This window comes from Procambarus clarkii, chromosome 65 (genome assembly GCF_040958095.1).
Source record: "Procambarus clarkii isolate CNS0578487 chromosome 65, FALCON_Pclarkii_2.0, whole genome shotgun sequence".
NCBI lineage: Eukaryota > Metazoa > Arthropoda > Malacostraca > Decapoda > Cambaridae > Procambarus > Procambarus clarkii.
This window is the reverse complement of record NC_091214.1, coordinates 24,034,620-24,060,250: the sequence shown is the minus strand read 5'-3', so window position 1 is coordinate 24,060,250 and position 25,631 is coordinate 24,034,620. Positions and strand designations below refer to the sequence as shown.

At 49.0% G+C, this 25,631-nt stretch overlaps 2 protein-coding genes across 14 annotated transcripts in view; both read left to right on the top strand.

The window, feature by feature from the left end:
• The window catches only part of LOC123771040 (serine-rich adhesin for platelets), a 116,818-nt gene that overhangs the window by 10,436 nt on the left and 80,751 nt on the right, over positions 1-25,631 (top strand). The window contains exon 2 of one of the 13 annotated variants that reach the window (XM_045763300.2): positions 3,439-3,506. The exons of 11 other annotated variants lie outside the window; for them this stretch is intronic. The gene's annotated coding sequence lies outside the window, so the exon portion shown is untranslated. Of the gene's footprint in view, positions 1-3,438; positions 3,507-22,748; positions 22,914-25,631 lie in introns of those variants that run through there. One more of the 13 variants, XM_069309623.1, reaches the window with a different exon arrangement.
• LOC123771214 (keratin, type I cytoskeletal 9-like) lies at positions 4,018-4,644 on the top strand. The gene has a single exon (XM_069309734.1). It carries the CDS (start codon positions 4,018-4,020, stop codon positions 4,642-4,644), a length of 627 nt encoding a protein of 208 aa, XP_069165835.1.

The window sequence follows — 25,631 nt, the reverse complement described above, 5'->3', positions numbered from 1 at the left end:
AGTCAATATTGACTTTACGAATTTGCGAGAACGGGTTGCAAAATTGACGTGTTGTCCCGTTTTCTGTTTGTGGGTCCTCGGTTAGGATAGGTTCTAAGCAATTTAGTACATCAGTTTAGTGACGTTGTGAACATTGGAGAGGACGGCCTGTACCACCACACTAATTTCTACCACACGACCATCACGCCCCACCACACACCACTGCCACTACCACACCCCACTTCAAACACACACCGCCTTGCTCTCTATTAGCTTCCCCCCCCCCCCTCCACCCCCCGCGCTAGTTACCGGTTGGTGTTCTCCATCTCTGTTCTAGCTCGGAGAACAGTCGCTTTCTCCATCACCGTGTTATTGAGAACACCCCGACTGCTTTTGTTTTTCTCGTTTCTCACTGTGATCTTGGCTGCTGATTTGTGTACATCCCCGTGGCTAGAGATGAGGCACAGCCCCGCTCCTGTGCCAGTTAAGTCCACTACGGGCTCACCATAGCCCGTGCTACTTGGAAATTTTGTTCCCAGTAGCTGAATCTTAAACAACAATAATAGAGATGAGGTATTAAGCCTATGATCTTTAATTCGAAGGAAGAATAGGGTGAATCCTGGTGATATTAACACGTAGGCCTATTGTAAAAGTATATTTGTTGGGTAAATTAACAAGAAACATCCACATAGTGAAGGCAGACGAATGTTTAGCCAACTAGAAAAGCCATTACACACAGAGATCTCACTAACGTGATGCATCAAATGAACAAATCCACAAGGGCCGTGACGAGGATTCGAACCTGCGTCCGGGAGCATCCCAGACGCTGCCTTAATCGACTGAGCTACCCTGTCGTAACTCAGTCGTAGCTCAGTCGATTAAGGCAGCGTCTGGGATGCTCCCGGACGCAGGTTCGAATCCTCGTCACGGCCCTTGTGGATTTGTTCTTTAGAAAAGTCATGCAAGTAGTGACCTCTGAGCCACAAGAGCGAGGCGGTCACGGTAAGAGGGCAACAAATATGCTCTAAAGCCTCGCACCGCTGTGCCACAACGCCTCGTTACTTCTGACCTAGACCATTACGGTGACCTTAAACGGCGCTTCCAAGTCAAACACTGCTTGATCTTGGAACACCTTGGGGTCGGCGGTATTTAAGAACGGCTTGACACACTGAAGGTGACGGGAGACATCTCCCGTCACGCAGGGTGCAGTTGCATTTCCACACATCTCCAGTATCAGCTCTTGATACTGGTAATGGCTCAAAAGGGCCACCACTTACGGGCTATTCATGCCCGTGCTACCTTTTGGGTGGCCTAATCATCATCAATCAATCAATCATCACTTGAGGCGCGGGAGCCCCGCTCCTGTGCCAGGTAAGTCCACTACGGGCTCACCATAGCCCGTGCTACTTGCCCCGCTCCTGTGCCAAGTAAGTCCACTACGGGCTCACCATAGCCCGTGCTACTTGCAACTTGTTTCGAGTAGCTGAATCTATAACAACACCAACACTACTTAAGGCGCGGCGGGGGGTGGAACTCCTAATGGGAGGGGGTCGTTTGGGAGGTAATAGATATTGTTCATGGACTTTGCTGTTAAGGATATATTGGTGTGACCTTGTCTGTAGCGGCGTGTTGGTGAGAGAGGGCATTTGAGGTCATCAGGATCACAGGCCTTGTTAGGAGAGTATTGTTTAAAGACAGAAACGTGGTGGTGGTCGTACAAACGCATGTGTAATGCTTGCCCTTATTCATCTATCATTGTGAGTGAAGACAATAGCCTCTCCCGCAAGCAACGTGACCCTGGAGCCCTCGCTTGGGATCCCTGGAGCCCTCGCTTGGGATCCCTGGAGCCCTCGCTTGGGATCCCTGGAGCCCTCGCTTGGGATCCCTGGAGCCAACAGTTCATCTCAAGCCACTTATTATATTTGACAAACCATCACCAGCTTTGTTATACTTTAAATGAACAAATCCACAAGGGCCGTGACGAGGATTCAAACCTGCGTCCGGGAGCATCCCAGACAAATCCCTTGTGGATTTGTCCATTTGATGCATCACGTTATTGTGATCTGTGTTTGTTATACTTTATCTGCTAGAATTTACCTACTTAAAATTATCTGTTAGATTAAGGACCTGCCCGAAACGCTGCACGTTCTAGTGGCTTTACAAGATTGTAAATACTATGCTATGTATTCTCACCAATCCAATGTGCCTTCTTGTATATAAATAAAATAAATACAGGCTCACCATAGCCCATGCTACATGGACACTTCGTTCTGAGTAACTGAATTTAAACCACCACCAACATATAAATGTTGTAGCCTAGCCGCCGCCGCCGCGCCATGTCTGCAAATATTAGGTTAGGAGTATTACCGAGCAAAGTATTCACTACATTGGAGTATGTTGCGCTTGAGTCAATGATCGCAAAAAGCCATTCGTAAACATCTTGGAAAAATATTCATAACATTCTCAATAAGACAAAGGGGGGTAGCCTGTGTTTAAACAAATTACTCCCATTGTTTTCCATCTCTTTCAAGGAGTTGATAGGTGTAGTGGAAAAGATTGCGACAATATTTATCTTGACTTAAGATTGACACTGTGCTTCATCAGACACTCTAGGAAAGTAGAGATGCAATGGTATCGGAGAGGGAGGATGTTTTGTTAGTGTTGCTACCAGAGGCTGCTAGTTGGTTGTTCACCCTATACTCATCTTGTGAGCCGTAGCGCAAAAAGGATTATAGAGGGCACATAATATCTTTATCAGACCTCTATTACCTCTATCCTGCACTCATTATAATAATGTCGGCTAGTTAGCTATTGAAATGTAACATTATCTATGTATTTACAGTTAACCATTATACATTAATGGTAGCTGGTCTTTTCGCTAATACACAATTTTCTTGAGCTATGGAAATATTAGAGGGTCATGAGTAATCCTTAAGTTGGATTGGCGCAGGATTTCAATGGAAACTGGGAGGGAGGGAGGGAACTATGAAGGGAAAGCGCCAAGCCATTACGACCGTATATCACTTGGAAGGGATCAGGATAAGGATTTGGGATCTGACAATGTTATAGATTTAGCTACTCAGAACGAAGTGTCCATGTAGCACGGGCTATGGTGAGCCCGTAAGATCTGACAATGAAACTGGGGTGTTGCCATAAATAGTTAAAATGAAGTGATAATTAACCATTGAAAATAATGGGCTCTGACATGGGATTTTTGTTATATAATTTTATATATATATATATATATATATATATATATATATATATATATATATATATATATATATATATATATATATATATATATATATATATATATATATATATAATATATATATATATAATATATAATATATATATATATATAATGTATATAAAAGTTAATTCCACTAGCTACTAGAGCTCATCTAATGTGAAGGGCCTGACAGAGGAGGTTAGATTTAATGTCAATGTTTACAGAGAATGCAGAACTAACGTGAAGAACGTTGGGAAGGCGGGGGCCAAGAGCGGAGCTCGTTCCCACAAATGTAGGCGAGTACATTCGTGCTTCATCTCATTACCAACCGATTCTGACACTAGACTTGGAGAGTTAACTGTGCCTCTTCGTGATTCTTCAAGTATGTGGTGTCTTCGTGGTCTGTGCTTGGAGAAAACATTTTTTTGTTGAGCCCGTGTTCGTAGTCTTACGCACAACGAGAGCACTGGGAGAGCACCAGCGAGAGCACCGGTAGAGCACCGGCTAGAGCACCGGGAGAGCACCGCGAGAGCACCGGCAGAGCCCCGTGAGAGCCCCGGCAGAGCCCCGGGAGAGGAACACGGAACTGTGGCAGCAATGAGCAGTCATTACGGCAGCGTTGTCGAGCTCTTAATGGCTCTTAACCGCCAGGAGGAGTTAGTCCCGCGGGGTGACCCATGTGGGAAGGTATTATCCAGAGGTTGTTATTATTAAAGATTCGCTACCTGGAACAAAGTTCCCAGTAGCACGGGCTATGGTGAGCCCGTAGATATACAGAGGTTTACGCTCAAAGTTAGCGAGCAATGAGGTCGCGAGGTTGGTCCAAAGGTGCGGGCTACGAGGGTGGGTCCAAAGGTGCGGGCTACGAGGGTGGGTCCAAAGGTGCGGGCTATGAGGATGGGTCCAAAGGTGCGGGCTATGAGGGTGGGTCCAAAGGTGCGGGCTATGAGGGTGGGTCCAAAGGTGCGGGCTACGAGGGTGGGTCCAAAGGTGCGGGCTACGAGGGTGGGTCCAAAGGTGCGGGCTACGAGGGTGGGTCCAAAGGTGCGGGCTACGGGGGTGGGTCCAAAGGTGCGGGCTATGAGGGTGGGTCCAAAGGTGCGGGCTACGAGGGTGGGTCCAAAGGTGCGGGCTACGAGGGTGGGTCCAAAGGTGCGGGCTACGAGGGTGGGTCCAAAGGTGCGGGCTACGAGGGTGGGTCCAAAGGTGCGGGCTACGAGGGTGGGTCCAAAGGTGCGGGCTACGGGGGTGGGTCCAAAGGTGCGGGCTACGAGGGTGGGTCCAAAGGTGCGGGCTACGAGGGTGGGTCCAAAGGTGCGGGCTACGAGGGTGGGTCCAAAGGTGCGGGCTACGAGGGTGGGTCCAAAGGTGCGGGCTACGGGGGTGGGTCCACGGTAAAAGCTTCTCTACATGTTCTTAACGTGTTGTGACGTTTCGCTGTAGGTATGAGTGGATGGGCGTGAATAAATATCATGCTGGACTTCAGTCACAGTTATCGCCACCAAATACAGGACAGAAACGTTGGGCACGTTTTCTTTCACCTGATGCCGCTGTTCACTTAGCTGGTAAATAGGTACCCCGGGAGTTTGATAGCTTTTGTGGGTTGCATCTTGGGGGGAAAAGTGTGTAGCTGGCCTAGGAGGTGGGAGGGGGGGGGAGAGAGAGAAGCCTAAGTTGAGCCTGGCCTCGGGCCGGGCTTGGGGAGTAGAACAACTCCCAAAACTCCATCAAGCAGGTATCAACCAGGTACAGCTTTCTTGCAAGACGAGAGACTAGAACAGCAGCCACAGCAGCCACAGCAGCCACAGCAGCCACAGCAGCAGCCGCAGCAGCCACAGCAGCATCATGTGAGACCATTAGGCTACATTATATGTTAGCGGTTCCAAAGATTATAGAGAGCAGTGAGTCGTCAGAGGTAACTGTGCATCTTCGTGATTCTTCAAGTATGTGGTGTCTTCGTAGTCTGTACTTGGAGAAGACATTTATTTTGTTGAGCCCGTGTTCGTAGTCTTTGGTAATGAATGTGTGTTACAGTGTAGTGTGCGCAGTGGTGAAGCGCATCTGATGTCCTGTAGAAAAGTCGACTTTGTTCCTGTTGTTTGGTAATAGTAATTCCTCTATGATACCTGGTGTGTTCTTTCCGGGGCTGGCGAGGAGTCACAATAACGTGGCTAAAGTATGTTTGACCACACCACACACTTGAAGGTGAAGGGACGACGACGTTTCGGTCCGTCCTGGACCATTCTCAAGTCGAAACGTCGTCGTCCCTTCACCTTCTAGTGTGTGGTCTGGTCAACAATGTTCTTTCCGTTGTTCGTGCCTACATGTTAATTTAGGGGGATTCATTTAATTTCGTGTAGAAGTTGGTTTGCTGATGGATTTTTGACGGATTGAAATACAACCCAACACAATCCAGCCTATCCCAAGCGAATTCAACCCAACCTACAGACGTATTTCCTCGTAACATGAGGACACGAAGCCTACTCTGCTAACAATTAGAGGAGGAACTATGAGGCACACGAGAGTTAGTCAGTTCCTCCGTTTTCCAGTTTTTGCACTGGAGATGTGGCGATGGGAGCCGGTCGGTCGAGCGGACAGCACACTAGACTTGTGATCCTGTGGTCCTGGGTTCGATGCCAGGCGCCGGCGAGAAACAATGGGCAGAGTTTCTGTCATCCTATGCCCCTGTTACCTAGCAGTAAAATAGGAACCTGGGTGTTAGTCAGCTGTCACGGGCTGCTTCCTGGGGGTGGAGGCCTGGTCGAGGACCGGGCCGCGGGGACACTAAAGCCCCGAAATCATCTCAAGATAACCTCAAGATAACTATTATTACCTGGGTAACCTTCCACTGGTATCTCCAACATTCTCATCCTCTCACTTTACTTTCAAACTTCTCTAGTATCTCCTCCTCCCCTCCCCTCCCCCCCTCTCATATCACACGTAGAGCTTGCCAAAAAATAAGTCGTAGGGGAGAAAGGAGAGGCGGTTGGTGTCCGGTTTGTAGGGCGTACCCGTGTGTGTGTAGGTGTGGGTACCTGTGTGCGTGTAGGTGTGTAGGTGTGGGTACCTGTGTGCGTGTGGGTGTAGGTGGTGGTACCTGTGTGGGTGTAGGTGTGTAGGTGTGGGGTACCTGTGTGGGTGTTGGTGTGGGTACCTGTGTGGGTGTAGGTGGTGGTACCTGTGTGGGTGTGGGTGTGGTACCTGTGTACCTGCGCTCGTGGGAGAGAGACGGGCCGCACTGGGGCCAGGGGGACCCTTACAACACTGAAATTGTACAAAGTTTATTGAGGTAAAATACACACAAAGGGATGAGGTAGCTCAAGCTATTCTCACCCCGTTCAGAACAACGTGTTCATACATATATACACACACATGACAAAACAATAAACATATTACCAAACATTCTGAATGACCTGGTTTGGTCCCTGCCCCTCCCCCCCCTGCCGGTAGTAGGCTGATTTGTGTATACGTTTAAAGTGCCCATGTCACTGATAGTACGACTTAATCTCAAATGCTGTTACCCAGACCGCTAGGCACGGCACCTAGCCTGGCCCCCTAGGCACGGCACCTAGCCTGGCCCCCCTAGGCACGGCACCTAGCCTGGCCCCCCTAGGCACGGCACCTAGCCTGGCCCCCCTAGGCACGGCACCTAGCCTGGCCCCCCTAGGTACGGCACCTAGCCTGGCCCCCCTAGGTACGGCACCTAGCCTGGCCCCCCTAGGTACGGCACCTAGCCTGGCCCGCTAGGCACGGCACCTAGCCTGGCCCCCTAGGCACGGCACCTAGCCTGGCCCCCCTAGGCACGGCACCTAGCCTGGCCCCCCTAGGCACGGCACCTAGCCTGGCCCCCCTAGGCACGGCACCTAGCCTGGCGCCCTCTAGGCACGGCACCTAGCCTGGCCCTCCTAGGCACGGCACCTAGCCTGCCCCCCCCCCCTAGGCGCGGCACCTAGCCTGGCCCCCTAGGTACGGCACCTAGCCTGGCCCCCCCCTAGGCACGGCACCCCACACTCCCCTGGGAGCCAGCACCCTGTATATCCCCCAGGGTCGCTCGCCCTAGGGTGGTGATGCACAGTAAATGAGAAGTGATTCTTTCATGTGGGATGCTTTGTGTAGCGATGTAGCCTTCATGCTGGGCTTGTAGTGTGTTGTTGTTGGGTATAATATGTTTTAGATATATTGTAGGTATTATGAACTTTGTTGCTAATTACCATACTGTTGAGTGTGTGTGTGTGTCTCTAGTCAGAGGGATAGAAGTCCTAAACAAGGAAATAATTAATACAGAATATGCAGTCATATTCAATGAAACTTGTGTATATATATGTATATATATGCACAAGGTCTTCTGAGTACTCCTTATTTTCTTCTCCAAGGCTATGGGTCCCTACACTTGCACCAGTGGTGGTACCCCTTTTAGGTTAATATATATATAATATATATATTTATTTATATAATTGTGTATATATATAATATATGTATATATATATTTATATAATTGTGTGTAAATCAGGAAGAATTTAACACGTGATCAATCATTTGAAAACGTATAACCGCGAAAGAAAATTACACAATAAGTTACTTTGGTGCTTTTGTGTAAATAAACAGTCAGAAATGTCTAACCTTTTCTCTCCCATTTCTTACTCCATCTCTTCATTTCCATACCCTCCCCCTCCCCATTCTTTTCGCCCCCTTCTTCATTCATTTCGCACCCTTCTTCATTCATTTCGCCCCCTTCTTCATTCATTTCGCCCCTTCATTCTTTTCACCCCCCTTCTCTTCCCCCAGACGCTTACTGACAGTCTCCTGACCTTTCTCAGCATTCGCTGTGACCTTTCAATGTCTTCATTTCTCCTTTTTTTCTTGCATCATTCCCTTGTTCTTGCTGTTCTCTGCTTCGTTTCTTGCTTCATCCTTGTCATCTCCTCTCCATTTACGTCCCTTGTTTATTTTGCTCATCCTTCTCTTTCTTAAGTCTTTGCATTCTTTTCTTGTTGCTTATTTCGTTGTCTTGCTGTTTGTCTGTTGTTTCATTCTCTGTGAATTGTTTATTCTCCTCCCACTCTAATTCTCTGTTCTTCATCTCTATTTATTTTGGCTCTCATTTATTCACCTTTTGTTTCCTGTTATTCATGTGTCATTATCTTCACTCTACATCCTTGTGATATCACCACACAATTTTCTCCAACTATTTGCATCTCTTCCGTCTTTTGTTGTTATAGATTCAGCTACTCGGAACAAGTTCCAAGTAGCACGGGCTATGGTGAGCCCGTAGTGGACTTACCTGGCACAGGAGCGGGGCAAGTAGCACGGGCTATGGTGAGCCCGTAGTGGACTTACCTGGCACAGGAGCGGGGCAAGTAGCACGGGCTACGGTGAGCCCGTAGTGGACTTACCTGGCACAGGAGCGGGGCAAGTAGCACGGGCTATAGTGAGCCCGTAGTGGACTTACCTGGCACAGGAGCGGGGCAAGTAGCACGGGCTACGGTGAGCCCGTAGTGGACTTACCTGGCACAGGAGCGGGGCAAGTAGCACGGGCTATGGTGAGCCCGTAGAGGACTTACCTGGCACAGGAGCGGGGGCTGTGGGTATCTCTTCAATCTTTCACATTTTCTTTTCACTAGCTTCCCCTTCCTAGTCCCCTATCCTCCCCCCCCCACACCCATTAACCCCCCCTTTCTCCCTCTTCCCCCCCCCTCACCCATTTCAGTTCTCCCACACGTCTCCTCTTCCCCCACGACCAGAGGGGGTGCGGCGTACCGATCCCCTTGTGGTTGTAAATACCGAGGGGAAAACCAACTCTGGTTTCCCCTTCAGGCCAACAGCGGTCGTCCGCGAGGCGTAGCGGCTGTCCTCGTGGTCGCGCGGTGACGGTCGCTGGCAACTTAAGGGGTTACGGGCATGAGGCTGCGGCAAGACTTAAGGGGGGACCTAATGGGCATTAGGAAAGTGGAAGGAATACTAGGATGGTAGATCCTAGTGGTAACGCAATTGTCAAGCAAGTCCAGTTAGACGTTTTGGTAATGGTAGGTAATGGTTTTATTTTCGGATGTGTGGGTTGGCTAATGTTAGTATAGGGCTGTGTGTGTGTGTTATGAAGACGTGTTAAAAACGGAGCAGCGCCGCTCAACGGTATGATAAACGCACAGGAAACTGTTATTACCTGGTAGTCGCTGTGCCTCTACACCTGTCTCAGGTTGACGAGGGAGGGAGAGGGGGAGGGAGGGGGAGAGGGAGAGAGAGAGAGAGAGAGAGAGGGGGAGGGAGGGAGAGAGGAGGGGAGGGAGAGAAAGAGAAAGGGGGAGAGAGGTGGGGGGGGGGGGCGATCACCTTGTCATGTTCGGCAGGCAGCGAGGGGAGGTGTTTGACTGATGGCTGACAAGTTGGCCTGGGTTGACAGGTTAGGCTGGTTATTGACGGCGGTACAATTGGTTGATGGTTGACAGGGTTAACCTAGGCTGGTTGTTGACGGGTTGAGTCTTAATGGGTTTGAAAAGATAAGAGTCGATAAGAACGAGAATAGGGATAAAAGTGACGTTAAAAAAATGATTATACAGGATTAATACAATAATACCGTGATCACGCGAGTAGGATTATTAGCGAATCATTGATGATTAATTGCTGAAAATTAAGCCACCCCCAAAGCGGTGGCACGGGCATGAATAGCCCGTAAATCATTGATGCGCTTGAGCGCCAGTCTTGTAAGAAGTTGGAGCGCTCATTGACCTTAATAAGAGTGGACGGTTAACTGGCACCATCTGAAGAGCAATTAGTACGGTGCAATTAAGTGATTAGCAGGTTCAGGCGAGCAGGCAGGGCTGTGGCGGCGCCGAACGTGGACTGGGGAATAGTTTTTGGTGTCCCAGTGACCTAGCTACCTCTCTCTTCTTCCTTCTCTATCTTCTCCTTCTCTATCTTCTCCTCCATCTTCTCCTTCCTCTCCTTGTTGTTGTATTATGCAGACATATACGTGTGTGTGTGTGTGTGTTTGTGTTTGTGTGTTTGTGTGTGTGTGTGTGTGTGTGTTTGTGTGTGTGTGTTTGTGTGTGTGTGTTTGTGTTTGTGTGTGTGTGTTTGTGTGTGTGTGTTTGTGTGTGTGTGTTTGTGTGTGTGTGTGTGTGTGTTTGTGTGTGTGTGTTTGTGTTTGTGTGTGTGTGTGTGTTTGTGTTTGTGTTTGTGTGTTTGTGTGTTTGTGTGTGTGTGTGTGTGTGTGTGTGTGTGTGTGTGTGTGTGTGTGTGTGTGAAGTCACCTAATTGTGCGTGCGGGGGTTGAGCTCTGGCTCTTTGGTCCCGCCTCTCAACCGTCAATCAACTGGTGTACAGGTTCCTGAGCCTATTGGGCTCTATCATATCTACACTTGAAACTGTGTATGGAGTCAGCCTCCACCACATCACTGCCTAATGCATTCCATTTGTCAACCACTCTGACACTAAAAAAGTTCTTTCTAATATCTCTGTGGCTCATTTGGGCACTCAGTTTCCACCTGTGTCCCCTAGTGCGTGTGCCCCTTGTGTTAAATAACCTGTCTTTATCTACCCTGTCGATTCCCTTGAGAATCTTGAATGTGGTGATCATGTCCCCCCCTAACTCTTCTGTCTTGTGTGTGTGTGTGTGTGTGTGTGTGTGTGTGTGTGTGTGTGTGTGTGTGTGTGTGTAGGTCAGTGTGTGTGTGACGGGTCCCCCCATAAGCCGACCACTGTGTAAGACACACACATAAAATTTACAGTTATCCATCACTGTATCAAGGATAAACAGTCCATTTCAGGGTCTCCTTGTTCGGGGGGATGAATGGGCTACACAAATGTGACCGGTTTCCTTGCCAAAGGATCCACGGACATAACACACTGCTCAGCTAACTGTATTTGTTTGATGTTCATTTAGTAATAATCGACTATTAATAAAATAATTGAAAAGTAGACAGACCCACAGATATTAAGAAGCATTTTAAGATGTTTCGTTAGGAAAGGGCCAAGGAACGTTAGGAACAGGCTAAGGAACGTTAGGAACGGGCCAAGGAACGTTAGGAATTGGCCAAGGAACGTTAGGAACGAGCCAAGGCACGCCAGGAACGAGCCAAGGCACGCCAGGAACGAGCCAAGGCACGCCAGGAACGAGCCAAGGCACGCCAGGAACGAGCCAAGGCACGCCAGGAACGAGCCAAGGCACGCCAGGAACGAGCCAAGGCACGTCAGGAACGGGCCAAGGAACGGGCCAAGATAAAACCCAGTCATCTCGACCGCTATAAGATGACGGTAAAAACGTGCCGAGGAATGCGGCAGGAATGGTTTTATTGACCTCGGGTAAAAAATAGAAAATAACTTTTCTTTCTTGTCTCTCATCATTGCTTATTGTGTTGTCCATCAGGAGACGTGACTTTAAAACAAACAGCCGGTGGGGAGCCGGTCGGCCGAGCGGACAGCACGCTGGACTTGTGATCCTGTGGTCCTGGGTTCGATCCCAGGCGCCGGCGAGAAACAATGGGCAGAGTTTTTCACCCTATGCCCCTGTTACCTAGCAATAAAATAGGTCATACGAACAAATCCACAAGGGCCGTGATGAGGATTCGAACCTGCGTCCAGGAGCTTCCCAGACACTGCCTTAATCGAAATAGGTACCTGGGTGTTAGTCAGCCGTCACGGGCTGCTTCCTGGGGGGTGGAGGGGACTTCCCCGGGCCGCGGGGACACTAAAGCCCCGAAATGATCTCAAGATAACCTCAAGATAACAGGTGTTGAGCGGTGGTGAAGGAGTGTAAGGTGGTGAGTGGTGTGGGATGGTAACTGGACAGTGGTGGTAGAGCGACAGATGGGTTTGTAGACTCTGTGTGGGTCGAGTAGGTTCACTGACTTCTGTCATGCCACTTTCTACACCAGTAGTCTTCCTCTCTTTTTTCCTATCAGTTCCTTCATAGCTTTTTGTTTAATATGTTAGATTTTGTTTATTATTTCTGTCTTATCCTCCTCCCCCTTTCTCTCCATCTCCTCCGTTTATCTTCCCTCTTCCGACACGAAGCAACTTTCTCCTGCTTTCTTCATCTCAGTTCGCCCTAATTACCACTTCCTTTCCTTGAAATTGCCAGTTGTTTCTGTCAACGCTTTTGTCAGCATATATATTCAGCCCTCATTTGCATGTTAAGATAAAAAGATTTAATGACTGTACGAGAGAGGAAAGGAGGAAGAAGGAACGAGGAAGGGGAGGGAGAGAGAGAGAGAGAGAGAGAGAGAGAGAGAGAGAGAGAGAGAGAGAGAGAGAGAGAGAGATACAGAGAGATAGATATAGAGATAGATATAGAGATAGATATAGAGATAGAGAGATATCCTACGTAGAATTATTATTATTATTAACATCTTTATTGACAAAATTTCATTACAATTTTGCCTAATGGCTCTTTAGTGATGGTTGCCGACCAGGAGGCTTGTGTACTCGTGTAGTTGTGCTCGCAGGGGGGTTGAGCTTTGGCTCTTTGGTCCCGCCTGTGTGTGTGCGTGTCCTACTTGTCGAGGCCGGAGAACCTGCCTCGCCTCTCCACCTGGTTGTGTGGAGATGAATCATGACCCGCGGAGGTGGGCAATGTGGGTAGATTTTCTCCCAGTCACTCTGGCATTCCTTTCCCGCGGCTCTTAGCCTCCCCTTCCATCCGCTCTTACTCCCAATCACCCTTTCCGTCATTGGTTCATGTGTATCCTCTTCCTTTCCCATGGTGGGTGGGGGTTGGAGGTTTTTTTTTCCTACCACAGACGTGGCCACACATTTACAATGCTAACCAGCATATATACATTTTCTTCTGTCCTCCATGGACAGGGTTAGAGATGTGTTAAACATATAGTTCAAGGGTTTATTGAACACTCAACCACAGAAGGTGATTCGGTGCTTTTAAAATGCTAAGCTAACCTACATACGTAAATACATAGATACACAGATTTACGTATGCCCTACATAAAGTGTTTGATGTGTCTTTTACATAGTGTCATTAATGTACATTCACAAAGGTGAAATGTAAGACCGGATACCCTGGAGGGTTACCTTACCTTGAGGTTACCTTACCTTGAGGTTATTCCGGGGCTTAGCGACCCCGCGGCCCAGTCGTCGACCAGGCCTCCTGGTTGCTAGACTGGTCAACCAGGCTGTTGGACACGGCTGCTCGCAGCCGTATGGTAGTGGAGCGGGTTACTTCTATCTTGAGATGATTTCGGGGCTTTAGTGTCCCCGCGGCCCGGTCCTCGACCAGGCCTCTCCACCCCCAGGAAGCAGCCCGTGACAGCTGACTAACACCCAGGTACCTATTTTACTGCTAGGTAACAAGGGCATAGGGTGAAAGAAACTCTGCCCATTGTTTCTCGCCGGCGCCCGGGATCGAACCCGGGATCACAAGTCCAGCGTGCTGTCCGCTCGGCCGACCGGCTACCTGGAACACAAAGTTCCAAATAGCACGGGCTATGGTGAGCCCGTAGTGGACTAGTGAGTTAGGCAACTGTTGTGGTATGTATCCCGTCGATCTCTAGGAGGGACCTGTATAAACCTACCAGGCTTCCTGTCCCCGACAATGGGGGAAGAAAAAGAACCTTTCATAGGCCTACCAAGTCCTGGGGTTCTGGGTTCGATCCCCGAATGAGGCGGAAACAATTGGGCAGTTTTTCTTTCACCCTGATGCTCCTGTTCACCTAGCAGTAAATAGGTCCCTGGGAGTTAGAGAGCTGCTACGGGCTGCTTCCTGGGAGACGTGTAACAGAAAGGAGGCCTGGTCGAGGACCGGGCCGCGGGGACGCTAAGCCCCGAAATGATCTCCAAGATCACCTCAAGATAGAAGGGCGCGACCCACAACAGTTCCCTTGCCTCCCCGGCACCTGTTTGCTGGTATGTAAACAGAGGCATCAAATACCTAATACCATTCTGTCGCGCGCGGGAATGGAACCCGGGACCTCTGGGGTGGGAAGAGACGGCACTGATCACTGGGGCTACATCCTTATGCTTTAATGATAAAGCATTTCGGGATTCAACGCCCCCGCGGCCCGGTCCCCGAGCAGGCCGCGGGGGGCCTAGTCTTCTCTCCTAGCCATCTTGCTAGTTGGATTCAACGTTATCTATCCACCTTTCCTTCCTAGCCCTGTGTGTGTCTCATCCACCCAGCTAGCTATCCACGCAGCCATTCATCAACTCATCCCTCTATAAATCCATCAATATTTTCTATCAACCCTTCTAACTTGCCATCCATCCACTTGCCACCTGTTCATCCCCTCCACCACCATCCCCCCACCACCACCACCACCACCACAATCCCCACCACCACCACTACCATCCCACACTATAATATCCTCCTTCCTTTTTTGGTTGCCAAGATTATCACCATCTCGAAGTGCTCTCGACTTTCACCTGGTGTTGTTGTCTAAGACAGCGTTTGATAGGAATGATAACAGTGATGTTAAACGCCTTTTACAAGCCGGGAAGCTGTTGGTAAGTGGTGCTAAGAGCGTCAGGTGATTGTGTTGTTTACATGATATTGACACGTGGGTTGATGATGTTGGGTGGTGACAGGTGTATGCCAGGCTTGGTATGGGGCGCATGGCTGGATTTAAGGCGTGTGTATTCACCTAGTTGTGTTTGCGGGGGTTGAGCTTTGCTCTTTCGGCCCGCCTCTCAACTCTCAATCAACTGTTTACTAACTACTACTTTTTCCACACCACACACACACACACACACACACCCCAGGAAGCAGCCCGTGACAGCTGACTAACTCCCAGGTACCTATTTACTGCTAGGTAACAGGGGCATTCAGGGGGAAAGAAACTTTGCCCATTTGTTTCTGCCTCGTGCGGGAATCGAACCCGCGCCACAGAATTAAGAGTCCTGCGCACGAGAGATTCTCTTAAGTGGTACAGTTTGGCTCGGTTGTCTCTTATTTTGCTCTCTCTGTCTGTCTCCTCGTCTCTCTCTCTCTCTCTGTCTCCTCGTCTCTCTCTCTCTCTCTGTCTCCTCGTCTCTCTCTCTCTGTCTCTGCTGTGTGTAAGATTTCTGTGGTGGTGGGGTGAGGATGAGGTGAAACACTTCACTCTGGCACTTGTGTTGGAGAGAGAGAGAGGGAGGCTCTTGCCAGACTTTGGTTTCGACATATTCTTCGTGACGAAGGAGAAGAGGAGGAGGAGGAATAAAGAATAGGATTAAGTTGGTTTAAAGTTAATATTTTCAGGATGAGGAAAATGAAGGAAAGATGTGGTGGTGGAATATCTTCATCGCCTCCTTATTTTCTTACGGGCTATTCATGCCCGTGCCACCTCTTGGGTGGCTTAATCTTTATCAATCAATCAATCCTTATTTTCTTACCTTATTCGTTACTCTCGCCTCTCATTATCCCTCGCATTCCTTATTCCCTTGTTCTGCCTTATTTCTCCACATCCTTCTCTGCCTCCTCCCCCCCCCCCCGCCCCCTCCTGCCTCTCCGTAAAATTTACGACCACTTTAAGAGTGCAATCCTAATTTTTCGTTCTTTTTCTATTCCTGGTTCTTTTTTTATTTTTCCATTTCTATAATTTTGTTTTCTCCTTTGTGAAGCACGAATAGCTTCGTGGTCACAAGGGCCGCGTGTCCTGTCATCTGTGTCTCGTTTATAGGTAAATTGTAATTAATCTGTCAATAAAGATATTAATAATAAATCTAGTTTATACCTCGGGTCCCTAATTTCCTCCCTTCAATCTTCTGTCCCGTTTCTGTCCTATATGTGTTTATTTCTTCCCCTTTTTCCCTATTTCCCTCTCTACGCTTCCGCCTAGTATTTTCGCTTCCCGTCTCACCCCTCACCAGTTTCCCCCTCTAATACTTCCCTGCCTTAGCAGCCCTCTTCTAATCCCTGAGCAGTTCCCCTCTTTTCTACACGCTATATATAGTCACTTGGCGTCTTCCGCCTGTGGGAGCGTGACCCATGTGGGCATTTTTCCCCTCGTGTTGACCTTTTGACCCCGTAACTCCTCTCCCCTCTCCTCGTCCCTCTCTTGAGAGCGGCTGTGAGGAGAGAGAGAGGGGGGGGAAGAGAGAGAAAGAGGGGGAGGGAGAGAGAAAGAGGGGAAAGAGAAAGAGGGGAGGAGAGAAAGAGGGAAAAAGAGAAAGGGGGGAGAGAGAAAGGGGGAGAGAGAGAAAGAGGGGAAGAGAGAGAAAAGGGGGGAGAGAAAGAGGGGAAGAGAGAGAAAAGGGGGGGGGGAGAGAAAGAGGGGGGGAAGAGGGAGGGATACACTCTGTGTGGATGATACAATATATGTCGTCAATCCATCATACTGAAGACGGTTTGACTTGGCTCCTTTTATGATCGTCAAAATCACATATATATATAGTTAGGTTAGGATCATTGTGTTACCTTAGGCTTGGTTAAGGTTGGGTTGGGATAGTTTGGATCGGGTTAGGTCAGGCTGGGTAGGATGGGAGGCTTATAATCCGTTGGTAAACCATCTTGTGTACAAGGTGACATGCATGAGCGTTCGTGGATGTGGATAAAAAGTGACAGATGCTTCTCGTTCACGGGATCACCATAGCCCGTGCTGCTTGGAAGTTTGTTCCAGGTAGCGGGTCTTTAACAACAACAACAACAATGTGTGAACTGTTATTAGTCGTACTTAAGTTTGGGTTTTGGAATTTAACAGAGTTGAACTTGTGGTAATTTGATGGAATGCGATTTGTTTACATTTTGATATGAAGTGTCTTGAGAATAAATGGTGAGGGTTCATTAAGCACTCAAGTGTCCACTTAACTAACCTGTAAATCTTGACTCAATCATGGCGGCTGTGTTTGTATTTATTACACGGTTTATGAGCTCCGAGGCGCTACGAAGGTTATAAGTCATAACCTTGGGTTGTAAAGTGTCACAACTCGAAAACTGTTAAACGAGTACAAACTAAGCCGCTACGATCCATGAAAGATTTATCTTGAGATGATTTCGCGGCTTAGCGTCCTCGCGGCCCGGTCCTCGACCAGCCCTCCTTTTTGTTACACACCTCCAGGAAGTACGCATTTTGACGTACTAGAAAATGTAAGCAGCTCGTAGCAGCTGTCTAACTCCCAGGTACCTATTTACTGCAAGGTGAACAGAGGCATCAGGGTGAAAGAAACTGCCCCTTTTGTTTCCGCCTCCACCGGGGTTCGAACCCGGAACAGGTTTCTAAAATACACGTAAATACCTGAAGAAGCCTGAAAGGGAGGGAGGGCAGGGGTGTAAACCTATGGTCAGTGGTAACCTTGAGGTTACCTTGAGGTGCTTCCGGGGCTCAGCGTCCCCGCGGCCCGGTCGTCGACCAGGCCTCCTGGTTGCTGGACTGATCAACCAGGCTGTTGGACGCGGCTGCTCGCAGCCTGACGTATGAGTCACAGCCTGGTTGATCAGGTATCCTTTGGAGGTGCTTATCCAGTTCTCTCTTGAACACTAAGTTTTCCACCTACGGGTACTTGTGTACAGGAGGAAATGTATATGTTTATCTCTCAGAATGTTTGGTAATATGTTTATTGTTTATGATGTGTGTGTCTGTATGTATTAACACGATGTACTGAACGGGGTGAGAATAGCTTGAGCTACCTGCTTCACGGGCAGCTTCCTGGGGGTGGAGGCCTGGTCGAGAACCGGGCGTCGGGGACACTAAAGCCCCGAAATCATCTCAAGATAACCTCAAGATAACTCCCTGTGGTTTATTGATTGCTAGACTCCTGTGCCATTTCCGTAAACCGCAGCGCAGCTACAGAGTTAATTACTGCACTGGTTGTCTCTTGAAGCCGAAGGTTTTTGGAGATACGAACCTGGCGGCTTTTGTTCCCTAATGTCTGAATGACCGTTTCGAAGTCTTCGTTAAATCATTTGGTTACAGTATTATGCCAGTAACGTGAAGCGGAACCCACAGAAGAGGGTAGCTCTTGTAATAGCACTTTCTCTGTAACTAGCTGACATTGTAACTATAAGGTGTGAAGGATAGATGAAATTGTTTATGTAATAATCTAAGATAAGGTCTGATAAAGACCTTTTGTCCCCTCTGTAATGCTTTTGCGCTACCGCTCACAGGATGAGTATAGGGTGCACAATAAACTAGCCACCTTCGGTAGACCAGTATTGCTACACGTGTAGGTTGTGTTGGAGAACCATCCCCTGTAGCGTGTTGTGGTCCTCAGGTGGTGGTGGTGGTGGTGGTGGGTGCAGGAGGGGTCGGGTTCCGCCTGTGGTGGAAGTGTTGTGGTGTGGGCAAGGGAGGGCGGGCCACCTATTGTCTCCAACGGCCGCTCTGTGACAGCTCTCTGGGTATTTGTGGCGTCCCGCTCGTCATGGGGCTCCGCTGTTACCATTATGCGTGAAATGGTTTACCCGCGGCAAAGGGCGGAAGGAGAAGTGGGTATAATTGATCTGTGGGTAGGTGGGGGCGAGGGGTGGGGATGTAGGTGGGTGTAGGTGGGCGGGAGCCAGGGGTGTAGGTGGGCGGGAGCCAGGGGCGCGGGTGTAGGTGGGGCTGAAAATAGGGACAGGCAGCACGGCGTGGTTTCCCGCCTTTTTGTTTTTCTTGGTTTTAGCGGGAAGTTGGCGCCCTCTGCTGGTCTTACCCCTCACCTGTGTGGCCTGAACTGTGGTATACCTTCCAGTCTGAGTATCTTAGAGGCGTTATTAGATATAGATAGATCTAGCTAGCTAGCCGGTTTCTCTTAATCATTCGATATTGCTTTACTAGATACACCAACTCCTTCGCCTACTCTTAAATGTGTACATCTTTCGCACACAAAAATGTACGATTGTTTCAGGTGATTGTCAACTATTATTGTTAGACTCGAGAAGATATTATTAAAACACGTGTGGAAACCCGACCAGGGACTGACGGCTGAATGGACAGCGCTCGGTATTCGTAGTCCTGAAGTTCTGGGTTCGATCCCTGGTGGAGGCGGAAACAAATGGGCCGAGATTCTTTCATCCTGGTACCTCTGTTCATCTAGCAGTAAATAGGTAGCTGGGAGTTTATGGCATCATGGTAGACCGAAACCATATTATGCCATAGGAGTTTACGGATTGGTTCTAATCAGCCCGAGAATACTAGGCTAATATATTGAGAGATTCAATAGCGCTATGAGAAAATATATAGAAACCATGAGCAGGAGGATTGGAACCCGCACACTTGGTTATCTTGAGGTTATCTTGAGATGATTTCGGGGCTTTAGTGTCCCCGCGGCCCGGTCCTCGACCAGGCCTCCACCCCCAGGAAGCAGCCCGTGACAGCTGACTAACACCCAGGTATCTATTTTACTGCTAGGTAACAGGGGCATAGGGTGAAAGAAACTCTGCCCATTGTTTCTCGCCGACGCCTGTGATCGAACCCAGGATCACAGGATCACAAGTCCAGCGTGCTGTCCGCTCGGCCGACCGGCTACCTGGGGGTTGGGAGTATTTTTGGAAATTTTTGACTATGAGCAAAGTAGACGTCAAAATACGACCTGCTATTAGAACACAACCCGTTCTCGCAAATTTAATAAGTCAATATTGACTTATTAGTTGCGTGCATAGGTGACATACTAAACATAATAGTTTCCCTTGAAAAGTTTCATAGAAAACACCGACCTTACCTAACCTACTTAGTATGTTAAAATAAGCATCTTATAGCTTCGTAATTACAATTGTTACTTAACCTATTATTGGTATAGGTTAGGTAATAATTGTAATTACGAAGCAATAAGATGCTTATCTTAACATACTAAGAAGGTTAGGTAAGGTCGGTGTTTTCTATGAAGCTTTTCAAGGTAAACTAGTATGTTTAGTATGTCACCTATGCACGTATTTACTAAGTCAATATTGACTATACGAAAGTGCGAGAACGGGTTGCATATATACACACAGATCACAAACAATAAACATATTACCGAACACTCTGGGTGATAAACGTGTACATTTCTTCCTTTACACTGGGACGCAGAACCCGTATTGTGTACAGTCCATCTAAATCATTGAGAATTAACAAGCGGTGAGTATGCGGATTAGGCAAAGCGGTGAGTATCCGGATTAGGCAAAGTGGTGAGTATCCGGATTAGGCAAAGGTGTGAGTATGCGGATTAGGCAAAGTGGCGAGTATCCGGATTAGGCAAAGCGATGAGTATCCGGATTAGACAAAGGTGTGAGTATCCGGATTAGGCAATTGTTTATAATTCTGAGTGTTTGCTAAGAGGCCTCAGGTGGTCTTTCTGAGCATTAGGTGAACGCAAAAAGCTTTGACTGACTGACTGACTGACTGACTGACTGGTGTGGAGGATTAGTGTTCCCCGCGCCCCAGTTATTGTGTACCAGGTAGTACACTAAGCGTTCACGGGTCTTGGTTAACTTTAGTATTAATAGCGTTAGGGCAGAGTTCTGTTCCTTGGTCTCCCTAGGTATGTCATGTCAAGTAGTCCCAAATCGTATTTTCCAAATTCTCTCTCTCTCCGTGTGTCGATATCTGCCTTCATCTGGCAGTTGGTCTCCGGGTTGTTGTTGTTTTTAGATTTAGCTACTGAGAACAAAGTGTCCATGTAGCACGGGCTATGGTGAGCCCGTAAGGGTCTCCGGGGAGCATCTCCAGTTATGTGGATGCAGCTGTCTGCGTACAGCCTCCACCGCACCCGCCACCGGAAGTCACCCATCCTAACGTCTTGAGGTCAAAGGCATGGCGGCGGTGGTGCGTGGATGTGCAGGTTGTATTCACCTAGTTGTATTCCCCTAGTTGTATTCACCTAGTTGTATTAACCTAGTTGTGCTTGCGGAGGTTGAGCTCTGCTCTTTCGGCCCGCCTCTCAACTGTCAATCAACTGTTTACTAACTACTATTCCCCCCCCCCACACACACACCCAGGAAGCAGCCCGCGACAGCTGACTAACTCCCAGGTACCTATTTACTGCTAGGTAACAGGGGCATTGGCAGGAAAGAAACTCTGCCCATTGTTTCTCGCCGGCGCCCGGAATCGAACCCGGGACCACAGGATCACGGGTCCAGCGTGCTGTCCGCTCAGCCACCGGCCCCCATAAGGCTAGTGGTAGTGGTGGTGGTTGACGACACTCATGCTAATGATGTGGTAATTCAGTAGCGGTTGTTAGTGGTTGAGATGTTAACAGGTGGCACTAATCAAGTTGTTAACTCCGGGCCAAAATTGCCTTGCTAATTGTTACCGTTCCTGATACAAATCTTCATGTGTATATCAAGTGATGTACAGATCAAGTGTTTGACTCAACGACAGCGTAATGGAATTCCTTGAATTCAAGACTCTTAGTAAATATGTAGATATTTTTAAGTGTTATCTTGAGGTTATCTTGAGATGATTTCGGGGCTTTTAGTGTCCCCGTGTTTAGTGTTCAGAAAGATAACTTTCCAGTGATAGACCAGCCTCCTAAGCATTTTACCCTGTCGTAGCTCAGTCGATTAAGGCAGTGTCTGGGATGCTCCCAGACGCAGGTTCGAATCCACGTCACTACCCTTGTGGATTTGTTCAGCCTCCTAAGGTTTCTCAACCTCAAGAGGGTTCTAAGAACCACTAAGAGGGTTCAGGTGCAGCATAATTGGGTTTCATGACAAAAAGTGAATCAAATGGTTCATAAAAATGCTCCCTAGAGGAAGAGGAGGAAGCTTCGACGCGGTAAAGTAGGAGTTGCAACAGTGATTTACACCCTCGTGTTGTTCTGAAGCCCATAATATGTGCGGGTTTCCTTGACATTTCACTAAGTTGCCGTCTCTAAAGGAATCGTGACAGGTATTCCAGCACCAGGACTCTTGGGAGAGTCGTGGGGGGTGAGGTGTCTGTCACTGCGTCTCTCTCTCTTTGTCATTCATTCCATATACTCGCTTCCTTTTCCTTTGACCACTCTCACACTCTCCCATCGCCTCTCCCATCTCTGGCCGTTAGTCCCAAGCGCGCACATGTAAATATCAAAGCCACGATGCCAAGTATAGGGCCCGGAATACCGTCCTTAGAGGCTGTGGTGGCGGCCACGAAGCTGTAATTATCAAGGCGAGGCTCGCCGCTCCGTGAGACAGTGTTGGACATTTTTATGGTCCCACTCTACACTGTTGTGGCCGGGCAAAGTTCATGTATGGACCTACACGTTAGTGGGGGCATTGGGTGTTGACCTACACGTTAGTGGGGGCATTGGGTGTTGACCTACACGTTAGGGGGGCATTGGGTGTTGACCTACACGTTAGTGGGGGCATTGGGTGTTGTCCTACACGTTAGGGGGGGCATTGGGTGTTGACCTACACGTTAGGGGGGGCATTGGGTGTTGACCTACACGTTAGGGGGGGCATTGGGTGTTGACCTACACGTTAGGGGGGGGGGCATTGGGTGTTGACCCACACGTTAGTGGGAACATTGGGTGTTGACCCACACGTAAGGGGGAACATTGGGTGTTGACCCACACGTTAGTGGGAACATTGGGTGTTGACCCACACATTATATAATGGTTATAGACACTTATAACCCATATATCTATTGAATTGCCAGTGGTGGTTTATTTTTTCATTTCTTTTGTTTCATTTCTAACATAAACCGTTTCTTTTCGCAGGTAGGCTTATGTGATGACCCGTGAGCTGGCGGGGTAAAGGTGTGTGTACGCTCCCTTCTGGCTATGGACACCTTGGGGTACTGGAAGGTGTTTGCGGGATCGAACTCTAGCATCTAAACCCCGCCTTTAAGCTTTGGTTACTACGGGCATCTTATATTTGCCTTCGAAGTCGTGTATCGAGGTTTGTTTCCGCAACAGATTATCTTTTTTTTTTTAAGACTACATTGTCTTAAAACTAAGAAGAAAATTGAGTAATTCTGAATTAATTTGCATTTTTCAATTATATATATGTCTAACCTACGCTTGAAACACCCGGGTGATTGTACATTTATTATGTTACTCGCTTCGTAAATCGACAATCATGTTTCCAAAACCAGTATTTACCCCAGGTCTTTCCTAAATTAATTTCTCAGGTTAACTTGTATTATAAACGGGGGTGAGTACTGGGCCTTGGGGGGGGGGCACTACCCCCCCTCGTCACCACCCGCCCCCCCCCCCTTAATGACGATGACGTCACTGGTCGTCACGACCACCAGGGAGTACTGAACAAATCCACAAAGGTCGTGATGAGGGTTCGAACCTAGGCACGGGATGTTCTCAGAAGCTGTTTCTTCATCTTCATGACGGGATGCTTGAACTCCTTTTGACCATGTCGTAGCTCAGTCGATTAAGGCAGCGTCTGGGATGCTCTCGGACGCAGGTTCGAATCCACGTCACGGCCCTTGTGGATTTGTTCCCAGAAGCGCCTGTCTCTTTCAGTTCTTTCCCGTTGTTGTTGTTTTTAAGGTTCAGCTACTGGGAACAAAACGTTCTAAGTAGCACGGGCTATGGTGAGCCCCGTAGTGGACTTGCCCCGCTCCTGTGCCAGGTAAGTAGCACGGGCTATGGTGAGCCCCGTAGTGGACTTGCCCCGCTCCTGTGCCAGGTAAGTAGCACGGGCTATGGTGAGCCCCGTAGTGGACTTGCCCCGCTCCTGTGCCAGGTAAGTAGCACGGGCTATGGTGAGCCCCGTAGTGGACTTGCCCCGCTCCTGTGCCAGGTAAGTAGCACGGGCTATGGTGAGCCCCGTAGTGGACTTGCCCCACTCCTGTGCCAGGTAAGTAGCACGGGCTATGGTGAGCCCCGTAGTGGACTTGCCCCGCTCCTGTGCCAGGTAAGTAGCACGGGCTATGGTGAGCTCGTAGTGGACTTGCCTGGCACAGGAGCGGGGCAAGTAGCACGGGCTATGGTGAGCCCGTAGTGGACTTGCCTGGCACAGGAGCGGGGCAAGTAGCACGGGCTATGGTGAGCCCGTAGTGGACTTACCTGGCACAGGAGCGGGGTTGTAACTTGAGCGAGTTATTCCCGTTTTCTTTAGCTTGACAAGGCCTGACAGACTTGCACGGGGCCGTGTCAACAATTATCTGGCAGACGAGGAAGACTTATGGTACCCAGACTTCAGTCTTTTGTTCAGTGCATCTTGTTCTGTTAGCCTCAGCTGGTCGGCCCTCTCTTGGTTTTATCTCCGTCATTCCCCAATGTTTTCTGTTATTATTATCGGGTCATAAAAGTATTTGATCAAATATACACGACTTTCCTTTCCTGGAGCGGTGATTGTTTACATACAAAAGTCAATATTTACAGCTGCGTGCGCGAGTACCTTGCCTTGAGGTGCTTCCGGGGCTTAGCGTCCCCGCGGCCCGGTCGTCGACCAGGCCTCCTGGTTGCTGGACTGATCAACCAGGCTGTTGGACGTGGCTAGCATATGCCCGGGACGTGGACCGTGAGCGAGGGGCTACCTTGAGGTGCTTCCGGGGCTTAGCTTCCCTGCGGCCCGGTCGTCGACCAGGCCTCCTGGTTGCTGGACTGATCAACCGGCACTGGGGCGGCACCAGTGCTGGCCTGTACTGCCAGTAGACTGGTCGCCGGTGCACACAGAAACCACAATAGCGTGGTGCATCAAATTTCTGTGTGTAATGTGGTAAAGGCGAAGAGGGAGAACGGCCTATTGACATAGCTCGAGTGGCTTATGGGGGGAGTTGTGTAAAATCCTGGTTTGTGTCTCGAAGAGGCTGCAGGATTCAGGTAAATTCAGTAGAAATTCTGGTTGCAATTCTTTTACCATGTCGTAGCTCAGTCGAGTAAGGCAGCGTCTGGGATGATCTCGGACGTAGGTTCGAATCCTCGTCACGGCCCTTGTGGATTTATTTGACGTGGGTGTAAACAAAGCCTAGTCAGCAACAGCTGATGGAGAAAGCTGAGAGTTACTGACACGACAGATGAACCTTGTGGGCTCTCCTCTCGCCCCTTGTACCTGTGTTAATGTACACCTGAGTGTTCATGCACGTACGGGAGACATCTCCCGTCACACAGGGTGCAGTCGCACCTCCACAGATCTCCAGTATCATCTATTGATACTGGAAATGGCTCAAAAGGGCCACCACTTATGGGCTATTCATGCCCGTGCCACCTTTTGGGTGGCTTAATCTTCTCTCTCTCTCTCTCTCTCTTCATGCAAGGGTCATTGTGAGGAGGAAGTGCTAAGCCAGTGTGATCATATTGGACTTAGAAGAGAAATGAGGACAAGGAGCTGGGGTAGAATGGAGGAGCTGGAGCAGAATGGGAGGAAAAGAGGAGGAGCTGGGATAGGATGGAGGGAAGGTGATTGATTGATTGATGAAGATTAAGCCACCCAAAAGGTGGCACGGGCATGAATAGCCCGTAAGTGGTGGCCCTTTTGAGCCATTTCCAGTATCAGTAGATGATACTGTAGATCTGTGGAGGTGCGACTGCACCCTGCGTGACGGGAGATGTCTCCCGTGGGAGGGAAGGAGCGATGCCCAACCATTTAGGGTCATCGGGGGATCGAACGCCGACCGGCAAGAAGGGGAGACTTCGCTGTACCGACCGCTCCAAGCTG

Coding starts and splice junctions, on each gene's coding strand:
- LOC123771214 (XM_069309734.1), top strand. CDS start 4,018: ATGAGGTCGCGAGGTTGGTCCAAAGGTGCGGGCTACGAGGGTGGGTCC.